General features: G+C 43.6%; 9 protein-coding genes across 9 annotated transcripts; 8 read left to right on the plus strand and 1 right to left on the minus strand.

Moving 5' to 3' along the window:
• Window positions 1–1,072: 1,072 nt before the first annotated feature.
• On the minus strand, window positions 1,073–1,697 carry LOC6590244 (larval cuticle protein LCP-22). Its single transcript, XM_002016500.1, has 3 exons — window positions 1,683–1,697; window positions 1,206–1,620; window positions 1,073–1,143 (listed from the first exon to the last, which is right to left on the minus strand). The coding sequence occupies exons 1-3, from the start codon at window positions 1,695–1,697 to the stop codon at window positions 1,073–1,075; spliced, it is 501 nt and encodes a 166-aa protein (XP_002016536.1).
• A 918-nt stretch (window positions 1,698–2,615) lies between these two features.
• LOC6590245 (odorant receptor 49a) lies at window positions 2,616–4,003 on the plus strand. Its single transcript, XM_002016501.2, has 4 exons — window positions 2,616–3,418; window positions 3,479–3,680; window positions 3,733–3,888; window positions 3,947–4,003. Exons 1-4 carry the CDS (start codon window positions 2,616–2,618, stop codon window positions 4,001–4,003), a joined length of 1,218 nt encoding a protein of 405 aa, XP_002016537.2.
• Window positions 4,004–7,952: 3,949 nt separating this feature from the next.
• LOC6590246 (endocuticle structural glycoprotein ABD-4) lies at window positions 7,953–11,999 on the plus strand. Its single transcript, XM_002016502.2, has 3 exons — window positions 7,953–8,032; window positions 9,079–9,206; window positions 11,043–11,999. Exons 1-3 carry the CDS (start codon window positions 8,024–8,026, stop codon window positions 11,308–11,310), a joined length of 405 nt encoding a protein of 134 aa, XP_002016538.1. The 5' UTR covers window positions 7,953–8,023; the 3' UTR covers window positions 11,311–11,999.
• A 460-nt stretch (window positions 12,000–12,459) lies between these two features.
• On the plus strand, window positions 12,460–13,398 carry LOC6590247 (endocuticle structural glycoprotein SgAbd-3). The gene is made up of 2 exons (XM_002016503.2): window positions 12,460–12,984; window positions 13,051–13,398. Exons 1-2 carry the CDS (start codon window positions 12,872–12,874, stop codon window positions 13,316–13,318), a joined length of 381 nt encoding a protein of 126 aa, XP_002016539.1. The 5' UTR covers window positions 12,460–12,871; the 3' UTR covers window positions 13,319–13,398.
• A 1,523-nt stretch (window positions 13,399–14,921) lies between these two features.
• LOC6590248 (endocuticle structural glycoprotein SgAbd-3) lies at window positions 14,922–15,643 on the plus strand. The gene is made up of 2 exons (XM_002016504.2): window positions 14,922–15,143; window positions 15,210–15,643. The coding sequence occupies exons 1-2, from the start codon at window positions 14,977–14,979 to the stop codon at window positions 15,445–15,447; spliced, it is 405 nt and encodes a 134-aa protein (XP_002016540.2). The 5' UTR covers window positions 14,922–14,976; the 3' UTR covers window positions 15,448–15,643.
• A 435-nt stretch (window positions 15,644–16,078) lies between these two features.
• LOC6590249 lies at window positions 16,079–16,781 on the plus strand. Its single transcript, XM_002016505.2, has 3 exons — window positions 16,079–16,159; window positions 16,219–16,539; window positions 16,593–16,781. Exons 1-3 carry the CDS (start codon window positions 16,079–16,081, stop codon window positions 16,770–16,772), a joined length of 582 nt encoding a protein of 193 aa, XP_002016541.1. The 3' UTR covers window positions 16,773–16,781.
• A 701-nt stretch (window positions 16,782–17,482) lies between these two features.
• LOC6590250 lies at window positions 17,483–18,235 on the plus strand. Its single transcript, XM_002016506.2, has 3 exons — window positions 17,483–17,502; window positions 17,690–18,032; window positions 18,089–18,235. Exons 1-3 carry the CDS (start codon window positions 17,483–17,485, stop codon window positions 18,233–18,235), a joined length of 510 nt encoding a protein of 169 aa, XP_002016542.2.
• A 252-nt stretch (window positions 18,236–18,487) lies between these two features.
• LOC6590251 lies at window positions 18,488–19,162 on the plus strand. The gene is made up of 3 exons (XM_002016507.1): window positions 18,488–18,550; window positions 18,617–18,937; window positions 19,001–19,162. Exons 1-3 carry the CDS (start codon window positions 18,488–18,490, stop codon window positions 19,160–19,162), a joined length of 546 nt encoding a protein of 181 aa, XP_002016543.1.
• A 2,360-nt stretch (window positions 19,163–21,522) lies between these two features.
• LOC6590252 (endocuticle structural glycoprotein SgAbd-2) lies at window positions 21,523–22,608 on the plus strand. The gene is made up of 2 exons (XM_002016508.2): window positions 21,523–21,609; window positions 21,713–22,608. Exons 1-2 carry the CDS (start codon window positions 21,598–21,600, stop codon window positions 22,277–22,279), a joined length of 579 nt encoding a protein of 192 aa, XP_002016544.1. The 5' UTR covers window positions 21,523–21,597; the 3' UTR covers window positions 22,280–22,608.
• The last annotated feature ends 376 nt before the right edge of the window (window positions 22,609–22,984 follow it).

Raw genomic sequence — 22,984 nt, forward strand, 5'->3', positions numbered from 1 at the left:
AATAGAATAAAATAGAAAGAGACGACTTTTTCGAGAGTAAATGATTTTGTATTAAATATAATTTTAGGTTTACTAATTATTTCTCAATTGTTTTCAGAACAATGCTCTGCATATCCAGTATTCTCCAAGCTCACGCTAAGAAAAATGCTTCCAATATTAACCAGTTCTTCAACAATAAGCTTAAGTGGGTGTATTTGTATTTATGTTATCGAATTGTACTCGATTAAAATTAAGCAGTATATAATAGATATATATATATATATATATAATGTACTTAAACTTATTTCAAACAAAGCAATTGGAAAATAAATGATTCAATCAACTGTGGAGAAATTTTGTTTATATTGGCAAAGGAAGGAATGAGTATATAATAGATATATAAATAATGTACTCAAACTTATTTCAATGATTCAATCAACTGCAGAGAAATTTTTGTTATGTTGGCAAAATTCAAATGTTTCATAAAAAAAGAAAAAAATCGATTGTCATCCAAAAAAATAAAAAATTTTAATAATTAAAAATGAATTTAAAAGCACACTTTTGTGCTGAAGACTTAATTGAAAAAGCTTTCGTCGTAGTATTATTAAGAAGAGCTTATGTGGTTTAAAAAAATCAATCGAAAGAAGCCAAAATGGCGTTCGTCAGTTAATGGCCACATGTGGTTATGGAGGAGGAGAAGACTATAAGCATTACGGTACAAACTCATGTCATTGATAGCGCTGCGCTCTATTATTTGTATGAATTACTTTATTCGATCTATTTTAAGCCTGTTTGGCATCTATTGATAGATAAATCTAAAGATCGTCAAACTATAATATATCTGAGTGATTTTGCAGGGAAATGGTGGATTCCAGATTGGTAATACTCTTATCAATAGTTAAGAGGATCAAATACAAATGTTCTGAATCAATGGACAAGCAATGCCTAAACTAACTGCGGTGTGCATTTTTAGAGTCATGATTCAGGGGCGTTCAAAGATCAAATACGATTTGTAAAGATTATATTTTTATTAAGAAGAAGGCTGAACACACTTATTTCACTCAAGTAACAATGAATAGGAAGGAATCTTGCCTCAATGCTTCGTGTAGACCACATTTGCCGGGGCAGGCTGGCTGGCATAGAAGGCAGAGTTTACGCCATCATCTGAAAGAGAAATACATCACTGTAGTGTTTAGCTCTTGCACTATCACACTGGGCATACTGACAGGTGATCACTGGACGGAAGCCGTTGGCATCGGCCACGTATTTGACGCCCACGCGCAGACCCTCCGGCGAGATGTAGGAGTAGGCACCCTCGACCTGTTCCTCCTGCTCCTGGTTGCCTATATTGACGGGCACACCGCGCTCCTCGCCGTGGATGCCGTTCTCCGTCTCATAATTGTAGACATAGGATCCCGTGCCGTAGTTGGCCTCGTTGGACTGGGCCACAACGCGGGCCTGGGCGTTGGCAATGAAGGGGTTGTACTTTTTGTAGAAGCCGTCGTAGTAGCGGCGCAGGTTGTACAGATCGCGGTTTTTGTAGTACAGGTCCCTGTAGTAGGGGTTCCTCAGATACGGATTGTATTGGGTCTGCCCCTCGCAGGCGATCGCGGCCAAAACCAGCACGAAAAGGCACGACAACTGCAAACACATCAACTTTAGATTAGAACACATCACTTCCTGGAGGGCACACTATGATTTACCAATTTTAGAGACATTTTTAATAACAACTTTCAACGCTGATCTACCCGACAGAACTGTAACAGTTTCGCAGACCGACGGATCGTTTTATAACCAACTTTGGAGACCAATTTAGCATAAGCATCAAATTTCAGTCTATAGTCCATAAAGTTCATTGTATTCGGTCAACGCTCATCTCTAACTTTTGCGAACGGAGAGTTTTGTCAATTTCCGTTTAGAATTTAGATTGCTTTTTATTATAATTTGCTGACTGTATAAATAATTAAAATCAAGAGCAAAGAGTGAAGCTTCTTTTGAACCAATCGCTGCCAAAATGCGGCAAAACGGTTGGCAAGGCAATCGAATAAAATGGCTAAAACACAGTTGGGGGGCGTTAAGTGTTTGCCTAACCATATGAAGTTGTACATACATACATATATGCAAATGTCTGCTATATGAATTTTATATATTCAGTAGTGAAATTCGAGAAGCCACTGAATAAATTATAAATAAATGTTTCTATTATTTTCCAGCTTCTCCCAGTGGCTTACATGAGCACTATTGGAAATCACATAATAATTAACTTTCTTTATATAATTGCATGTTATATTAACCAAACAACTTTTAGTATCTTAAGGACCAGAGTTAATCAATGATGAATAGTTTTTTGATAACAGTATGTATGAAAAGTTATACCTAAACAACAATTGATTCGGATCTAACTTCAATTAATTTCATTACAATTATTTATTAATCAAGGTTGTATAATACGTATAGTCATCGCACCAACAATTTTATAATTACCTCATATTTAACAAAACAATTAGAATATTATTTATTCAATAGACAATTATGTAAAGGACAATCGATGGACGTTTTCCTCCCTTGGAGGGTATAAAGGCAACGATTGTCGAAAAACACAAACCAGTTAAGAGCTGGAATACAAACCTTTCAAAATGTCAGAAGTCGGAAAGCAGCAAAACAAAAAGATGCAGGAGAAGCAACGCGAATACCAGGACTTCACCTTTTTGGCGAACATAATGTTCAAGACATTGGGATACGACTTTCTGGACTCGGTCAGGCCATCGTGGCAGAAGGGTCTCCTCCGCTGCTACTTTTTCGTATGCATTGCCAGCAGCTCTTATGAGGCTTTCTTCGTGGCCCTCGAGTGTCTCCAGGTGGAGTCTGTGGCCGGGAGTCCATCCAAAATCATGCGCCGGGCCCTCCACTTTTTCTACATGCTCAGTGCAGCAGTGAAGTTCGTCACCCTAATGATATACCGCAAACGACTGCGTACGCTTATCCTAAGTTTGAAGGAATTGTATCCTGCGGACGAGTCGCTGCGGAGGGAGTATGAGGTTAACAGATACTATCTTCCCCGATCGACGAGATATGTGTTTTACTCTTACTACTGCTTCATGGCCGTGATGGCAATAGGGCCTCTTCCTCAGTCGTTTATGATGTATTTTCTAAAGGGACATTTTCCCTTTCTACGGACCTTTCCAACGCAGCTCTGCTTCCGCTCGGATACTCCCGTAGGCTATGCGGTAGCCTATTTCATGGACTTAACCTACAGCCAATTCGTCGTCAATGTCAGTGTGGGCGCAGACCTCTGGATGATGTGTGTCTCGAGCCAGATCTGCATGCACTTTGGATATCTGGCCAAGAAGCTGGCCGCCTACCTTCCGAGTCGAGAACGAGAAAGAGAGGATTGTGAGTTCTTGGCCAGCCTCGTGCAGAAACATCAGCTGATCCTCAGGTGGGAATTTTTCACATCACGGGTATTTAATAACTGCTGATGCTTTGCACTTTGTTAAAGGTTGCACAAGGAGGTGAATCAGATTTTTGGCATTCTCTTGGCCTCCAATCTTTTTACCACAGCCAGTCTGCTCTGCTGCATTGGCTTCTACACCGTTGTCGAAGGCCGAAGTGAGGAGGGAATGTCCTACATGATCATCTTCGTCGTCGTTTCTGCCCAGTTCTATATGGTCAGCTCCTTTGGGCAGCAGCTTATCGACTTGGTACGAAGTACATATATATAATCTCGGTAAACACTAAACTTTTCCCCTTCAGAGTTCCAGCATTTCCATGGCTGCCTATTCGCAATATTGGTATGATGGATCCTTACGATATAAGAAAGACCTCCTCCTTATTATGGCTCGCGCCCAGCGTCCAGTGGAGATATCCGCAAAGGGTATTATCATTATATCCCTTGACACCTTTAAGATCGTAGGTAAACCTTTCGTTTTTTGTTTTAATTTGAATAATTTTCCAACTGGTTTGACAGTTGATGACCATCACCTATCGATTCTTTGCGGCTATTCGACAAACTGTGGGAAAGTGATCTATTCTTCAGTATATAGAATTTGATTAAACGTCATTTACTATTTATTCTCTGTATGTATAGAAAAAAAATTACCTAATTTTTTAACTTTTATTTTTATTTGATCGATAATAAATTATGTTTATTGAAATATACTCGTGTGTCAGAGTTTTCTAATCCATAACTGGATCTCTTTCAGCATTTTCTTTGTATATATTTTCCCATGTTTTCCCACTCTTCACCTCAACTCGATTCAGTCAAATTTAATTTATTATTTCCATCAGAAATTGAGGTGAATAAAGCATGAATGGGGCGACTGAGACACGGCCCCATGAATGAATATGAATGAAGTTGGTGTTGGAGTTGGAGTTGGCGTTGGAGATGATACATGGAGTGGAGAGTAGTGTAGGGGCATTCGGGCTGGGGAGGGGAATCATCTCGATTGCATAGCCGGCCTTCACATTTCGCGTGCGATTTGACAGCACTCAACAAGTGCAACAATAGCGCTGTGATTGCAGCTACACTGTCCAGCCAGAGTCACGTGCCAGCCGGCCAAGAATAGTTAAAAATTCCACTTTTGTTTTATTAATTGGAACCTTTTATGCCTATCTTAAAACGAGAATATGGCTCATTTGATATAATAAAATTTGCATACGATATCGTAGAGTCTCGTACAAATTGAGATCAGTAAGCAATAAGAATTTGACACCCAAAGGTCCAAACAAACTCGGTTTTCATTCAAATCGAAACCACACTTTGCTCTCAACTGGACCCATAAATGTCCAAACGCTGCCCATTCGGAGACTTTACTGCTGGAGTCTTGGGTCTTTTGGAAGAAGATCTGCGGAATGCGTTAAACAGATTAGCCCAAAGCCCAAACAAAAGATCTTTATTGGCTGTTTTACATAAACGAGCCGTTGAATATTTGCCATCCAATTAATTTGCTCGAATTTATTTAGCTTCAGTCTTTAAATATTCACTCCGGAATTATGTCAGCTCCTAATTCGCTTCATCTATCGGAAGATAGCAGCCAAACTCGTTATCTGAGGGCTTGATAAATGTCTAACAAATGAATTTATCATGTAATCCAAACTAAATAATGGTTTCTTGTAGATCGGCTCGTGGCAAATGAATAACAAACTTTCAATTTAGATGTTCGATGGTCCTACTGTATTAGATCAGTACCTCTGTGCTGATTGCTAATACATATAGTACTGAAATATTAATATACGTAAATCATACACCCATCAACGGCTTGGTAATAAAACTAATTACCTCACACTTGAGTGCCAAGACAATTAGAACATCGTTTATTCAAGCGGCAATTATAGTACATATGCATGGAAGTATTGACGAATCGTGTAAGCCAATCGATTAACTTGATATCCGAAAGCTTTTGAATTCCGTTTGTTCTTAATATTAGTTAAAAGAGCGTAACAAAAGTGTTTAGATTCACTTGACATATGACAATTGGGGAGTTGCTAGAAGACCCACTCCCGCATATCAATTGTCTTGGCCGCGATTTGCATTAATTAGCCATGATTCGTAATCGACGATGCCTACGTGCTGCGGATCGATCCCTCTGCCATTTAAGACCGCTGTCAATTTGCATAAATCACATTAATGCGAAGACTATGAACTGTGCCCAAAGATACCCCTACTCCGACGCGTACCCAGACGGATTAGCATCGATATCAGCATAAACTGCAACTGCATTTTAGTCGGCGTCATAGAACCCATTCCAATGCTGCTGGCTTCAAGGTCAGAAGATGATTCAGCCCCGACAGAGCTCCAGTTACCAGTTCAGCTTCCCTGACCACACCAGACAAAGGCGAACCAGTTTACGCTGGCAAAGCGGAGCAAAGTTACTCAAGTGCATCCTTGACCATGAAATGGGCAGCACCAACGTAACCCGCGCGGGGTAGCCATTGCCCATTCCAAGATCCCAGCCCCATGCTCCGCGTAATCTCCGCGTGATGCCCGCAGCGGTGCAGTAGCTGTTTTCTCGACATGACCAGAACCACTGACATTTAACCACCGCAACTGGTTCGACGTCTGCAGCAGTGCAGCGGTGCATCGGAGCAGTGGTGCAGCGATGCAGCGTCTCCAGCCATTGAGTGCTACTGCTGCTTCAGCCCCAGCTATGCGCAATTATTTATTTATGCCTTCATTGACATTAGCATTAGCCGTTTCAAAGTATGCCAGGCCAGACCGAAGACCATGCCAAAGGCGGCTCTAGCTTCTTACGCAACAGCTAAATCAACGCGGGCCTATTCAGGTGGAGAGTCGAGCTCTAAATACTCTGGTAAGGATCTGTTGGTGACATGAGACTTTTATTCTTCTCAAATAATCTATCAATTGGTTGTTGGTGGTGAATTCAAGACTCATTTAAATTAAATCCTCTTAATTTGTTAACAATTCAAAATAGTTTGATTTATCGAGGTTCGTTGAGAACCTCATGTTTTGAGTGTACTGCTGGCTCATAATACCCTGCTCTGTGCTAGGTATCAAATTGCAGACGCTGCGCAAACATCTTTAAAACAAATTACATTACGTTGTGTGCCATAAAGAACCCGCCGCGACCTTCAGAGTGGACAGCGGGCGAGAACAGGTTGAAGAAAAGTACCAGAACCAGACGGCAGACAGCGACTGACATTTTGTGGCATCTGTGTAGTTTGTGGCTCGTAATCAGAGAAGTCATGCGTAATACATATTTCAAGGTTCTTGCCCAATAAAATTTGCACACAAAAAGCCCTCATCTGGGAGCGGAAATTCAGTGAGCAGCGAGCGAGCAATCCTAAATTAAACATATTAAAAAGTAGAACAATAAATATTATAATTATTGCAGCCGAATGTCTTCATAATTGCGGCCACCAGAAACGCCGAGGGAAACAATCATCAGACAAACGGCACCCGAGTTGGACCTCCACTTCGAATCCAACTTTAGCCGAAAACAAGCTTGGATTTTCGGTTGCCAAAGACAATAGCAATACAATAGCAATAGTACGAGTATATGCTCACAATCTTTGGGACAATCTTGTCACGAAATTCTACCGCCGTCTGTGTCGGGGCTAGAGTCGGAGTCTTGGAGTCTTGGAGTCAAAGTCTGGCCCCATCTGCTGGCCCAGGCTAAGTATTCATTAGACGCGCCTACACTTTGGCAGCGACGACGACGACTACGATGGCCCCTTGGCGTTTAGCAATTTCTGGCATTTTGACCTCCTGCACAGCTTCGACTGCAACTGCAGCCTCAGTCTGAGGGTCTTGCCGCCTGACTTTGATGCCAATAGACGATTAATGGAAGCGCATTTAAAACCCCGAAAACTCTGAGGCTGCCCCATTTCGAGTCAGGTGGCAGCGCCGCCGGGCCTGATGGGAGTGATACCGATATCCCTCCCCAGTATCATTAAACCTAAGACCATTTTTCGTTGGCCGTTTGCTCGGTGTTTTCTTGGTGCCTTACTATTTCCGCTGGCTGATGCAATTACCATTACCGGCAATCTATTTAAATGTGCAGTCTGTCTGCAAAAACCTGAAACAATTGCATAAATTAAACTTAGTACAAAGCTGATTCTGAACTGCTTGCCCAGAACAGCTGAGTGTCGTGGCTCTGCCTGCAGGCCTGCCTGCCTACCCCTCCGGTGCCTCCTAGCGGCCGGTGCCTGTGGACAGACTGACTCTCTGCCTCTGCTGCTCTTTCCGAGCGCTGCGCCGTCGACATCGGCGACTTAGGCGTTGAATCTTTAGTTTAGTTTTTCTTCTCTCTTTTTTGCCTCCACATACCGCCCACCGCCCGCGCACTCTATTGGTTTGGATTCGTACTCGTGTAGTAGATGCTTGCCTCCGTCTATGTGTGTGTGTGTGTGTGTGTGTGTTTGCGATGCTCTGCCGCCGCACCGTGCATTTTCGTATAAATAGACTCACCTGCCGGCATTGGGTATCATTAAATAGAAAACGTTTGTTCAATTAACAACTCCAGTGCTAGGCCCAAGCCGAAAGGATAATTCTGCCTTTGGATTACAATATTGTGTGTGGAACAACATGAAAAATGTAAGTGAATCGCACAAGTTTGGGGATTTAAAACCGTTGTTGAAAAGGATTGGATGAGCAATATGGGATTGGATAAATAGAAACATAATTAGAGGAGGCAAAAGAAAGGATGCGATACCTTTCATTATCCTCAAACTGCTTTCATTAATTCTCTGCCACACCGACTCCCAGACAGAGCCAGACACACATTTGAGTAGTAAAAGTGCAGACAGCATAAATCAATCGTAAAATCGTACACCGCTAAAACGCACATTAACACATAAGACCCTTCAAGACCCTTCAGGGACCTTCGTCATAACTTCCGCAATTAAAGTACTCCCCAGGCGTGGGAGCTTAGGGCACAGGGAACAGTGGGGAACAGCCTACGGTGGCAGCAGCAACAGTTTGCCATTTAGAGCGGCTAAAAGGCAAAGGCAATTAATGGATGCAGCGAAGACGTGTGCTCGAAATGGCTCTCAGTAGAGCTCGGGCCCGCATGCAATTCAAAGGTCAGACCAACACCTGGCAGCTGTCCATCTGGCCGGCACATTAAACTGAAAAGTTCAGACACGAAAATGGAACCGAAGCCCAAACCAAGTTCCATTCAAAGTGTTTTTGGGCAGCCAATTGCCCAAGAGTCGATCTGGGGTGAACCTACATAGGTTTCGAAAGAAACAGACACTGGGAAGGTGACGATGATGGCGACGGCGACGATGGCGACGACGGCGACAGAGATGAGACGGACGACCGACCACGCCCCACAATTTTCAATGCACTTTTGTGCACAAGTTAATTGGGAATACGTCGTGTGTGTGGAAATGTGGAAAATATTTAATTGGCATCTATTTGCCGACCTCAAAAGGTGTCTAAAACATAGTATGTGAGAACAGCAAATAAACGCGCTAAGGCAATAAATCTCGGCTCCCAGGTAAACAAGTGGCGGGGTGGGGGGCCTTGCATAATATCATCGGAGCACGATTTCAAGATGTTTACTAACTCGAGTAACATTTGCGGCCAACACTCGCTGAAACACTCTCAATGCCTTTCTGCCTGTCTTCCCTTTGCAGTTCGTTTTGTGCCTGGTCGCCACGGCGCTGATGTGCCTGGTTGAGGCGGCACCGCAGCGGGCCGAGGAGCCCATTGCGATCATCAGCCAGGAGTCCAACATCGAACCAGATGGTTCCTACAATTATGCGTAAGTTTGACTCCATATTATCCTACTATAGAATTCTTATTGCTCTAACAAATGCTTGGATTCCCAAAGATAAAACTACAAAATAAAATGAAAGCCCATCCTTCATCTTTCACCTAAACTGCGCTAAAATTAATTTGTTCAAGGAAGTCAAATTTTGATTTGATATAGCTAGCTAGACAGGATTCTCAGTCCTGAGCACATAATATGACTGGCTAGTTTTAAGGACTCTTTGGGATTGTATCTAAAATTTAATTGAAGCCAAATAGAAATTGTTTGAAAGCGAATGAGTGACACGGATATGAATGCAAATTTAATAGGATAATACTACAGTATTATATTATAATTATACCCGATACTCAAAATGAGTATTGGGGTATATTAGATTTGTGGTAAAAGTGGATGTGTGTAACGTCCAGAAGGAATCGTTTCCGACCCTATAAAGTATATATATTCTTGATCAGCATCAATAGCCGAGTCGATTGAGCCCTGTCTGTCTGTCCGTCTGTCCGTCTGTCCGTCCCCTTCAGCGCCTAATGCTCAAAGACTATAAGAGCTAGAGCAACGATGTTTTGGATCCAGACTTCTGTGATATGTCACTACTCCAAAAATATTTCAAAACTTTGCCCCGCCCACTTCCGCCCCCACAAAGGGCGAAAATCTGTGGCATCCACAATTTTAAAGATACGAGAAAACCAAAAACGCAGAATCGTAGAGAATGACGATATCTTTTAGACTGCGGAATCTGAATTGGATCGTATTATTATTATAGCCAGCATCAAGAAAACAATTTCATTTTTTCTCGCCCTGTCTCTCTCTAACACACACGTAGCATAGGCGGCTTTGCTTAGAGTAAAACATTAGCGCCTAGATCTCAGAGACTATAAAAGCTAGTGCAACCAAATTTGGTATCCACACTCCTAATATATCGGACCGAGACGAGTTTGTTTCAAAATTTCGCCACACCCCCTTCCGCCCCCGCAAAGGATGCAGATCTGGGGATATTCATAAATCTCAGAGACTATTAAGGCTAGAGTAACCAAATTTGGTATCCGCACTCCTGTTAGATCTCACTATAAAACGTATATCTCAAAATTTCGCCCCACCCCCTTCCGCCCACACAAAGGACGAAAATCTGTTGCATCCACAATATTGCAGATTCGAGAAAAACTAAAAACGGAGAATCATAGATAACGACCATATCTATCAGATTGCTGAATCTGGATCAGATCAGATAATTTTTGTAGCCAAAAGGAACAAATCAATTTGCAGTGGCTACGCAGCGCCCGACGTCACGCTCAGACTGATTTTCTGTCTCTCTCGCACGCACTCTTTGTCGTGTCGTTAAATATTAGCGGCGTCTGCCGGAGGAGAGCCATACTGACTTAGTATCGGGTATAACCGTAGAGTTGCGGTGTCCGCAGCAACTCACAACGTTCCCCCTCGTTTAATGTTAATACTTATTATTATAATTTCATTATGCTCTAGACCCGTTATGTTTTGTTCGGTGCGGTGCAAGCACTTTTATACCAATCAGCTGCTGTGCACTAGCACCTGTTAGTGATTAGCGCAGCGCTGTTAACCTATAACAGAGTTTTGTGGTGACTGTTAGGCGCAGCATTATGGCTTGGAATGCGGGTATAAAAAACGTCTAGCGCCAGTTAGTGACTCATTCAAATATAAAAAAAAGCCATTAATTTTAAACAGAAATCGCGAACTTAAATTAATATTGTCAAAGAAATTTCGCAAGATTTCAAGGTGAATTTGGTTAAACCATTTTAAATTTGGTTTTTATTTCTTTCTTTCGTTCATTTCGGTTGCGCTGCCTGGTACTTGCAGCTATGAGACGGCCAACGGAATCAAGGCCGAAGAAACGGGCACCCTGAAGAAGGCTACCTCCCCGGACAGCAGCGACGTGATTATCGCCAGGGGCTCTGTCTCCTACACCTCGCCGGAAGGAAATCTGATTACCCTGAACTACTCGGCCGATGATGAGAACGGTTTCCAGCCACAGGGCGACCATTTGCCGACTCCGCCACCAATCCCGCCAGCGATCCAGAAGGCCCTCGACTATCTGCTGAGTCTGCCGCCAGCCAAGCGCCGTTAAGGCGCTTCCTCTGGATGACTCCTTCCAGTCCGACCCATGCCAACATTCTGACCCTGATATACTCTACGGTCGATGTGATGCTGCTCTGTTGCTGTTACCACAATATGCTCGTACACCCCATTATCTGCTCTCCCCCCACTATCTAGACAATCACACAAGGGCTGAAGCCTCCCCAGGAGGTTGTTAGTGGATTTGACTGAAGAACACAATCTCAAACGGAATTGAGGGACATGACACGATACACACACACACACACACAACCAATACATTGACTCTATTACTTCATTTTGTCTGCTATCTTGCTTTCTTCCACTTTCACTTTGACACGAATTTCTTCAGATCTTTTAGTCGCCGGAACTTTGCCATTTTCGGACTCATGTGATATCGTCGATTTATCAATGAAATGAAAGAAAATGTAAAAAAAAAACATACAAGAAATAATATACAGGAACACTAATTATCCACAGCAAACTTTGTGTAAATAGTCTGTAAATTAGGAACATTTACACATTATATATAAGCGATGACGTCGACGAAGACGATGGCCAGCCACCCGAACCAGCTTATGGGACGGGTTAGCGTTCCCGTCCGTTCGCGTCGGAAATTATGTAAACACTTGAGAAGACCTACATATAAAAAAATTCGTTAGGCTTAGCTGCAAATAAAGAACTAAGGATTCTTTCGAAAAACGAAGAGCAGCCTTGGGTTTTATTGGTTTACTATTGCCGATTCGAAAAGAAGAGCCAACAGCTTTTAAAGTCCCCTTTCGAATATCCTACGCATCCGCATCTTTAATAGGAATATTTTAAGCTTCTGTCGAAGCCATAAATCTGGATTCGCAATATCTCGAATACCTGCGATGACAGCAGCACCCACAAGACAGCTAATGAATGCATATAACTCGTTGGGAAGATGCACACTTGAGGATATACTTAGTAGCTTATAAGCCAATCGATGGGTTCTTAGATTGATCTGTCATATATTCATAAGCTGCGTCCAAAAATAACGCTTGTTTTTATTTTTATTTTTACACCTCAAGGCGAGGATTTATAAATTTATTTTATGCAAATTCGATAGACACAGGCGACAGGCAGTCAGGCAGTCAGGCAAAAATGCTGTCACGTTAGTTCCAAACTAAACAAAAAAAAAAAAAAAGAGTGAACGAGAACCAGAATCAGGGTGATGCTGATGCTGGTGACAAGTTCCCATAGAAGTCGACACGGCATTATTATTATTTATTTATTTTGAAAACAACGTGGAAGCGTACGAAACGAAGCGCCGGATCGGGTTGAAGTTGTCTGCACCAAATTTCACACCCATTTTCGAAAGGCCAAACGAATCGAAACAAGTTCAATATTATTTATTGGCCAAATTTTAATTCATGTTAAATATTTTAGTACAGGAATGTTTTTTATGTGGCTCTCCTCTCGGAATCCGCTAATTCCGTTGCCTATATAAGAGCCTTTGTTTACCAACTGGAACTGACAGTCGCTTCGAGACACTTGCTTGGACTGTTTTAAGATTATTGACTAAACATATTACCGGTTACTGATTGATCGCAATGAGGACTCTACTGCTGCTTGTCGTGTTCGTGGTCGCTGCTTGGGCCTCGGACACGAGTGACCTGATCTCCCAAGAATCCAATGTGGAGTACAACGGAAAATATCACTATCAGTAAGTTCAGTCCAGTGGGAGAATCTCGGCAGAGCAGAGCCTAACAGCCACATACTCCCCATCCAGCTACGAACTCGCCGATGGCTCCAAGGCCACTCAGGACGGACTCCTAAAGACGGTGAATGCCGAGCACGATGGCGAAGCGGTCCATGGCAAATACTCGTTTGTGTCCGACGATGGCAACACCTATGTGGTGTCCTACACCGCCGACGAGAATGGATATCATGCGGTGGGCGATCACCTGCCCACACCGCCGCCCACGCCCCTGTCTGTTCTAAAGACTCTGGAGTACCTCAAGCTGCATCCCTACAACCCCCCAGAGAAGCAGCACTGAGGATCCGACTAGGACCAAGCGCAAATGTGATTAGAACCAAAAGAACTGAGAACAATTAAACAATACTATGATCAACTCAACAGGCTGACTTCGACTTGGAGCTTCCACGCCCAAAATATGTAGAAAAACGCTGATCAGAATGCTTGAAAGTCAGGGGCGTAGTCAGGAAGGGAGAAAACTGACTATTCCGGTGGTTCCTTATGGATCCCCCCCTTCATCTGAGCCCCTGTCTCCGAGTGCCCAACTAGCCACATGTGTGCCAAAATGTGTGTGAAATTTGCCTTAGTTTGCAGTTTTTGCTCCGCTGCCAGTCTTGCTAAACAATTACTAATTGAAAGCTAACTTGTTAAATAAGCAATTTGAACCCCAAGCAGACTGGCAAACAGCTGAAGGCCAAGTCCGGTATACCCGAAGATTCAGTGAGAGTTGGTCGAAGAGATCCAATGAGCCTCAGAACTCCAAATTCGATTTGATCAGAATCAACAGGAATTATGTAATCCAAACAGAAACCGAAAGTGTGACTTGTTCGTTTCTGGTTTCATTCGTTTGATTAGCAGACAAGTGTTAACTTTAAGAGCATATCGTATGAGAAATTCAACTTAAAGGAAAGAACAATGGAAACTTGGCTTTGTCTGCCCCAAATTAATCAGATATGCATCTGATGACAATTACCTCTTCTTTTTAAAGAGTTCTTTTGGTTTTTTAGCGAAGTTCATTGACCATTCTGTTCCATGCCCGCTGAAGTCTAGGGCTCTATGACACAATTGTGGTTAATATTCGCAGCATATAGCCATCATATGTGTGAATGTTCCGAACCTTATCAATTCGATTTATGGCCAACAATACTCTACATTTTTATGGCCAGCTTTGTCTCCATCGTTCACCGTTAGAGGCCCGGGCAGGTTTTCGGCCAAATTATTTCCATAATTGAAACGTGTCCGCCATGCGGAATTATCAAAGTATTCTTACTCTCTCATTGGGTATGACTTATAGAAATATTCCAAAGCACTGCCAAGCAATCGCCAAGAATGCGTGCTCTCCCTCAACTCAAATCCTTAACGGAATCTCGAGGAACCGCCATCCGACTCAACGGAACTAAGTTGCGATGACTCCCAGCCTTAAGAATTATTCGACTACGAGTATTCTGCTCAGACCCATCACGTATGTAGCTGTCAAGACCGCCAGTCAGACCATGGGGCGCAGAGATATTGTACATTGGATAAAGGGAGTAGAGGGGACAACTGTCACCTGTTGACACCGTCGCTTCATCTTCATCTTCTTCTCTGCGATCTGGCGGTCTGATCTGATGTTTACTCATCGCGGACAATAAAACTGAAACCAAAAACCGAAAAAAACCCCAAAGAAAAATTAAGAAGAAGAGCGCCCGCTCGTAATTTCTGCGAGAGAGTACTCGAGAGTACCCGCCGCTTATCTAGTGCGCCCATCGTAATGGCAATCGCAAGCAGCGCTGCCGAAGCTGCCCAGAGCAGACCCAGAGTACTACCAGAGTACCCGACCACCAGACGACCAGACGACCAGACGACCAGACACCAGACTATAAAAAGACGCGGCTCGGCTGTGGCAGTCAACAGTCGCACCGCAATCTGCTGGATATCACCCGCACCCAAGGAACACTCAAGGATAAACGGCCAATCAAAATGTACAAGTTCATCTTCATCGCCTACTCTGCTATGCTGCTCAGCTATGTCCTGGCCCGGCCACAGGACCAGCGTGCCGCTGGAGCAGGCGTCACCACCACGACAACAGCGGCCACCATTGTGAAGCAGGACAATGTGAACAATGCCGACGGCAGCTTCAACAGCAGGTGAGTGTGGGAGTAGTTAGATCAAGGGACAAAGAGCGTTTCCTAAGAAGCGACCTTCTATGACAGCTACGAGACGTCCAATGGAATACGCGTGGAGAACATTGGCTACCTCAAGAAGATCATCATCCCCAAGACGGAGACATCCGATGGCCAGGTGATCGACGAGCACGAGGAACTGGTCCTCGTCCAGACAGGCTCGTACAGCTACAGCGACCCGGAAGGCAACATCATCACCCTGCGCTATGTGGCCGACGAGAACGGATTCCAGCCAGAGGGCGATCATCTTCCTGTGGCACCGCAATAAGTTCTGGGAACCGTCCTGAATCTAAATTATATTTTGATTGAAAGTATTATACACTGCCTAAATGCCATACGAAATTGAAATGTTTTGTGTAAATCTTACCTTCCGTAGTTAGTCTTAAGCAAACACACACTCACACACCTCACACTCCGAGTGGAGAAATAAATATTGGGAACGATAATGAAAATGACAACACAGATATAAAGGTATTTGTCCCATTGCCGGGCCATGAGCGAGTGCTTCTCAGCCTCGGATGGCCTATAACATTACCGAACCTTACCCATTACCGAATTTGCCCTTCACGCTTGCGGTTAATGCTGATGATAGCGATCGTGGAGTAGATGCTGTGGGTAGTGATGATATTTGTTTGCACTCGCCAGCATATGGTAAGAGCCCCAAACACTTGATATTTTCAGTGATACAGATGGGCGTACGGTTTCACTTGTTTAGCCAACTCAATGGGCCATACCAGAATATCGAACAATAGCCAAGACATCAGGCAATAATGTTTTAATTGCTTTACAATTTCAACAATTAAACTGTCGTTAGTCTTGGCATGTGGCATGGGGCATGGGGCATTTCATTTCATCAGGGGCTAATGGATCAGTTGATCATCAACAATTGAGACATCGAAATGTGGAGATTGCTCTGGACCATTGGCTTTATGGCCAGCTTCCTGCAGACGCAGCGTGCAGCAGCGGCCAACGTTTTGATAGTAAGTTACTCTGTACGTCTCTACTTTGATCTAAAGACTTCACATTATCTACGTTTCAGCACCAGGGCTACTTCGTGGAGATGAGCCAAATGAACTGCGTGGGAAATCCCATATACTTTACCAATATAAACTGCAAGATTTTGCCGCCTCTGAACAGGACCATGGAAAGTTCTGTTGAACTTCTGAAAAATCTTCCCACTTTAAGCGCTACTCTCAGGGTATCACTGCCCAATCCGAAAAAGGTATACACCCAGATATTCGCAATCACCTTCGATGTGTGCAAAGTAATACGAGAACGCAAGCGGAAGATGCTGATTGATTTTTTGGTGAGCACTTTGGCCCGAAACAGTAATGTGGTCATGCGATGTCCCTTTCCAAAGGTAGGACATGGAACATCAGCATCTCAGTTCTGTACTAAGTTCTACAATTCCAGGGTAATTACTACTCGAAGAACATATCGGTAACCGACCTGCCGCCCATGCTGACCGAGAACGATTTCATGGCCCATTTTGACATCTTCATACCCAAGGTCGCCGTCGTGTTGAATGTAACAGTCCGGGGTCATCTCTTTGACACTGCCAAGGAGAATGCCAGGAAAAAAAAATATCTATAATGCTTTCAATCTGCAGAGCATCTCAATATCAATTAAATTGCACATTCAGACCAAATTAATCGAGTCTTCAAAGTCAATCTAACTGACCGACTGACTGGTGATTGACTTGTTTCAGCGGTGATTCTATTCTTCACTACCTGGTGGTATGCAGTATCCCGCATATGTAACGTTATCTGATCTCCTGATCCTAATCTGATTGAAATAGTTAAATTTTGAATTAATTATAATTAATTATATTTTTAAGTGGCGCCACTAAAAGCCGATGGAAAAATTTGTCAAAACGGTTTCTCCGATGTTTCGTCAGGTGTCGCCACCAAAATGTAGTTAGAATGTAGATATTTTGGGGCTTCTTCGCCCATCCCACTTGCGATTTTTCAAGAATTAACGAGGCTGTCGTTTGGCCCTGTGAGATACATTTGCATCTGTAAGATACATTTTTATCGACCCATAACTATTTTATATTATAGACAGATAAGTATAGACTGTTGTTATTAATTGTTATTTTCCGACCGCATAAAGTTAAAATCTGTGGCATCCACAATTTTGAAGATACGAAAAAACCGATAACCAGATTGCCGAATCCGGTTCGAATCGGATCATCCAGAATAACCCAAATCGTGGATCCTCCCCCATTTACCAACGAATCAGGGTTTTTACGCAGAATTGATCGCTTTAATCGTTAGATAATTGCTGGAATATTATTGTATGCTATGGATATTTTATTATTGCAATATCTATATAAAAATCTATGAATCAATGAGCTCACTAGCTCACTAAATCATTCAGCCTTAGTTGGTTAGCAACTGACCAAGAGTGATGTTCTACAAGTGGTTAATCTTGGTAGCGATCCTCCTCATCACAGGCAGCGAGCCCAAGGTACGAATGAGGGTTATACCTACGAGTGTTATCTAACAAACTGAATATAATCATTTTCAACAGGACAGACGTCTGAGGTGGGATTGTTTTGATTGCCAAACGTTTCCACAATATGCAGACCATCTGAAATGCCAGATTGCGGACCCAAGGCAATCTCTCTTGAATGTGGAAGTTAATTTGCTAGAAGCAGTACCATCCATTAGGACTTACATGAAGATCTCCACCCGATTCAAGCCATCGGAAGCGTATCGGAAGTTCCTTGACATTTCCTTTGATGGCTGCCGCCTAATATCGGATTTGTCAAAAGGCACTACCATGATGGCTAAGATCTATAATGCCGTTGTCAGATTCAGTAATCAGCAGCGAAAATGTCCCATAAAAAAGGTAGTTTAATTAATGGAGTAGCTAAAAACTAAGTGACATCTTTCCATGATTTTCAGGGCTTCATTTACTATCACAACATAAGTATAGAGGAACTTTTACCCTCGTTCCTGCCGGCAAGCAGTATTTTAGTAGAGATCCACTTTTTCCATCCGAAGAAAACGTATTTGAATATGACTCTAAGAGGAGACATTTCAGAAATATAAAAGAATCCATACAATAAAATTCTGTCAAGTTCAGAACACAACTAAATTGGATTCCGACCTTTTCGTTTGTACCCGTGTCCATACAGTGATCGGGAGATAAATACAGAACAGTATTCCACTTAAAAAACAATCACGAAAATAGGTATCTATTACTGGGGCACAATTATCAAAACAATCAACCGCAACTGTTCACACTTATAAGCCGTGATTGGGCCTTGCAGCCAGACAGTACTAATTGTTCGGAGCCCGATCATGGTTAAATTTCACTGGCTGTTCTTGATCGTTTTTCTGCCCTACCATGGGAAAGCAGCGAAGGTATTCTTAGCCAAAAATAAATTGGAAATATTTGAATCAACTCTTCGACAGATTTCGCCTTCTAAGAGTCGCCTGAGTCTGCAATGGAAAACCTTCAATTGCGCATCGAACCCACTCCATGTGAGCCGGCACAAATGCATCATCCTGGATAACGATAAGTCTCTGATTACCATCGAAGTTGACTATCTTCAGGCTATATCTCAGCTCAATGCCACGTTCAAATTGTTTTTGCCTCGACCACCCTTCAAGGAATACCACAAAATTATCGATCTGAATGTCGATGTCTGTCAGTTCTCCAAAGGCCTGTATGGCCACAAGTTTATTGGGGTGATCGTGAAGTCGCTTGGCAAGAAGGCGAGCTCCCAGCTGAAGTGTCCCCGTCCAAAGGTGAGCCTCGATGCTAGCTTTGGCTGCTGATTTGTGACTACAGCACTTCTAATTTTTCTATAGGGCCTCTACTCATATCCCAATATAAGCATTGCCGATAATTTGCCAGGCTTTTTGCCAACAACCGATTTTAAAGTCGAAATCAGTTTTCTATCACCTGACTCTATGTTAAATACGAGTCTCAGTGGAATGTTATATGATCCAGCCAAAACGAGGGGCAAATAAGGTAATTGAATGAAACTTAACTGATTGCTCAGCGAAGGAGATTCTCGATATGAAGAGGTGAAAGAATCTGAACGAATGCAGAGAAATAAACGAAAGCACTTTTGAACAAGTGGTGTATTAAAGTTTAGGAATTAATTTGGTTCTTTATGGCCAGACACTTGTCGCCTACGCTGTACGTGATCTTTATGTCAAGTACTGTGGACGAAACTGTCATCGCCATTCCTTACTAGAGCGTTATTTACGATTCAAGCTCAAGATTCGCAGCATTGACAAGACATTTCACAACCACGAGCCTGGAAATTTATGGCCAGCATCGGGGTTCTGTAAACCAGTCGCTGTCTCAGCGGATGACACTCACACACCGACAGAGTCAGAGCCAGAGCCAAAACCCAAATGTCAAATGTTGTTCAAAAGAACAGCCACAAAAGCAGCAGCAGCAGTAACAGATCACGGCAAATGCTAAGAATGTAAGGGTAAAAATCGTTTGACATTTACAGCTGCCTGCCCCCTTTCGGATGTGGCAGATCCCAGTCTTGTGGTCAGTGTGTGAGTGGGGCAAATTTGGTGGGGAGACTGCATTGGACAGCTAACCTTGCCTAGCTTTCCTTTTCATTTTCTTTTTGGTCTGTGCCTGTGGCAGCATCAGCATCAGCAGCAGTTGCACAACTTGGCGCGCCAATAAGTGACTCACCAGACGAGGAGGAGGCTTGGTTGCTGTTGCTGTTGGAGTTCCAGTTGCAGTTGCAGTTGTGGGTGCGGAAGATGGAGACGCCGACGTGGACAGACACAGAGGCACAGAGGGACGAGGCTTGGAGCACAGCGAAGAGGTCGTTTGTTGCAATAGGCGTCGGTGTTTTCTGCTTTTGGTTCGCCCGGTTTTCATACCCTCACCGAAAGTCCCATAACTTTGGCGAAAAGCTGCTTGCCACGCATGGAAACCATCCGTTGTGGCACCATTTGTGGTGCACTCACATATTTTATTTCCATTCTACTGAATATGAAACCAAGGGTATCTTCAAAATCGATCCCCAAAGTCTGCTTTGACTTTATGTCTTTTTTCGGGTTTTCGCCGGCTCTCCGCCGGTTGTTCAACCCTCGGCGGCATTGTGTTGCAAGTGTTGGATCTCGATGATAGTTAAATTAATCTTTTTTCCTCTCATTGCTGCTGATTTGGATTCTCTTCCCCACAAATTTTTGCAGATTAACCCAATTGTATGGCAACTAATTAACATTTGCGAAGACAAGAGAATACCAAGACCGACCCCGATGCGCCCCGCATTGAACTCAATTATCGTCTTGCCTCACCTCATCGGCAAGACACTTGAATTGTTACAACAATTTTCGTTTCAGTTCACTTGTGGTGTTGTTAGTATGTCACTCTCCTCGCGGATGGCATCCCAATCCAAGCCATCCACGAATCGTCTGCAATTACAAGAATCCGAGTCCGAATACGAATCCGAATGTGAATCTGAATCCGAATCCGAAGCTGCGGAATCTCTGCTGCGCCTCAGATGCATATATCATGGGGCAAGAGCTGCAGAGAGCCCCGAGTAATCTGCATTTGGCAAATACAACAACAAATGCAAACAAAAAACTCGTTCTGGCTTGTTTCTAAATAACGGCATTACGAAGATGAACGACCGGACGAGCGCACAGATGGACAGACAATCAGCAGACATTTGAGCTGTACCTATGTACATATGTTTGTCTGTACGTGCCACACAATCGAAATACATGCAACCGAAAACTCGACTTAGGTGTGGGCCAGAGTTGGGGCATCTCTAGATCTCAAAAAACGAATTTCGAGCGGAGTCTACTAGAGCCAATGGAACACCCTTTTTCCCCCAAGAATTGTCAAAAATTCTGTCTTTGATCGGTATGAGATGATCCAAAGTATCCATTTCTACTGTCGTCCAATAAAATACCAAAATTCTGAATATGTTAAAGTTTCCATGCCACGTGATGGAAAACTTTGGTACTTTGGTCTGTAATAAGTTCGACAATTGATTTTGTTTTTGATTTTAACATTTAAGTATCACTGAGCGTACAAACAACAATTACCCATCGGTTGGATCTGTTCAGTCGGACAACTATAGCAGCAGCAACAACGACAAAGAGAGCTGCAGCAAGAGCAACTATGGCCAATGCAACTATGCAGCCTCTCCAACCGCTGCATCTGGCGCTGTGTGCGTGTGTCTCTCGCTCTCCCGTGGAACCACTGGCAACACTGCTGTGTGGGTAATGGACGAGGCCAGATGTGCAGGAGGAGGCCAGACTCGGAGCGATTCGCCTATATAAGGCTTAAATAGGGCCGCGCTTGGCACAGTGTCTTGCGGAGCTGCTTTCACTTGCCAGTCGTAGTGCCAGCCAAACGGGCGACAAATCGGTCGAACAAAAAATCACCAATCAGTGGATAAAAGACCAATCCCAACGAAATGAAAGTGCTTGTAAGTCCCGTGCCGTCCCCCTCCCCCAGACGTAGAGACCATCCCAGCCGCATCTGTGATTTGTGTGAACTGTGAACTATTAAACTGCAACTATCGTTTGCAGATACTCATCTCGATGCTTGCTCTGTCCTGCCACGGCCAGCATCAGCACCAGCATCATAACCAGCATCACAGCGCCAACAACATACCGCGGGACGAGAAGCCCGACCATCATCGCCACGAGGATCTGCGCGAGACGAGTACATGGATACCCATTCTCAAGTACAACAAGGAACAGAGCGAGGACGGCAGCTATAAGACGGAGTACGAGACGGGCAACAACATCATCCACGAGGAGACGGGCTTCCTCAAGGACTTTGACACGAATCCGAATGGAGTCCTGGTCCAGCATGGCCAGTACTCGTACCAGTCACCGGAGGGCCAGCTGGTAAACGTTCAGTACACGGCCGATGAGAACGGCTTCCGTGCCACAGGCGACCACATACCCACCCCGCCCGCCATACCCGAGGAGATCCAGAAGGGACTCGACCAGATCTATGCTGGCATCAAGCTGCAGCAGGAACGACTCGAGCAGCGGGCCAAAACGGACCCAGACTTTGCCCGGAAGCTGGAGGAGCGTCGCGTTGCCAATCAAAATGGGCAATATATCGGTCTGCTCGAGAATCAATAGATGTGTGTTCTTCAGATTCCCCCATCCTTTCCACCCCCCACCGAACTGATGATCCTGGAAACGTGCTGAAAACATTTGCTAAACATTACTAATCCGCCAACCAACATTCCCCGCCAGAACAACAACAATAAGACTGTGATTTCATTTGCAAATTCGTCCAAAGCTTCCCATCTGGAATCTGGAACCACTCTCCGCTCGGAAAACTATATCGACTAACATGAAATTTGCATAACTAAGATCCACTTACAGAAACACACACGCACTCGCACACGCACTCATCGCATCGGGCACTCAATAAATTATAATTTTGTTAACGAGTGTGAAAGTTTTGCCGCTATAAAACAATAAAAGAAAAACTAACGTTTCCATTACGCCAAACCGACTTGATGATTTTCCCATTTTTCCCATTTCACTACGAGCCACTGCTCCTCCTCCACCCTCCCCATCCATCCATCGTCTGGTGTCCATAATGCTCAGACAGACGTGACAAAGCGTTTATGGGTCTTCATTATTTTTTTTTGTAATTTTTCCTTATTTATTGTTATCATTTTCGTTGCTGGTTTACTGTCTTTTTTCGCAGATCGAGTTTCCTCTGTCAGTTTATTGATCCCATTCCATGCAGCGCAGGTTGAGCTTTTCCCATTTTCCATATTTCTACATCGACTGCCGTCGACTCTTCGTCTTCTTCTAGTGCTGCTTGCTGTT

This window comes from Drosophila persimilis, unplaced genomic scaffold, assembly GCF_003286085.1.
Source record: "Drosophila persimilis strain 14011-0111.01,24,50 unplaced genomic scaffold, DperRS2 tig00000002-arrow-pilon, whole genome shotgun sequence".
Taxonomy (NCBI): Eukaryota; Metazoa; Arthropoda; class Insecta; order Diptera; family Drosophilidae; genus Drosophila; species Drosophila persimilis.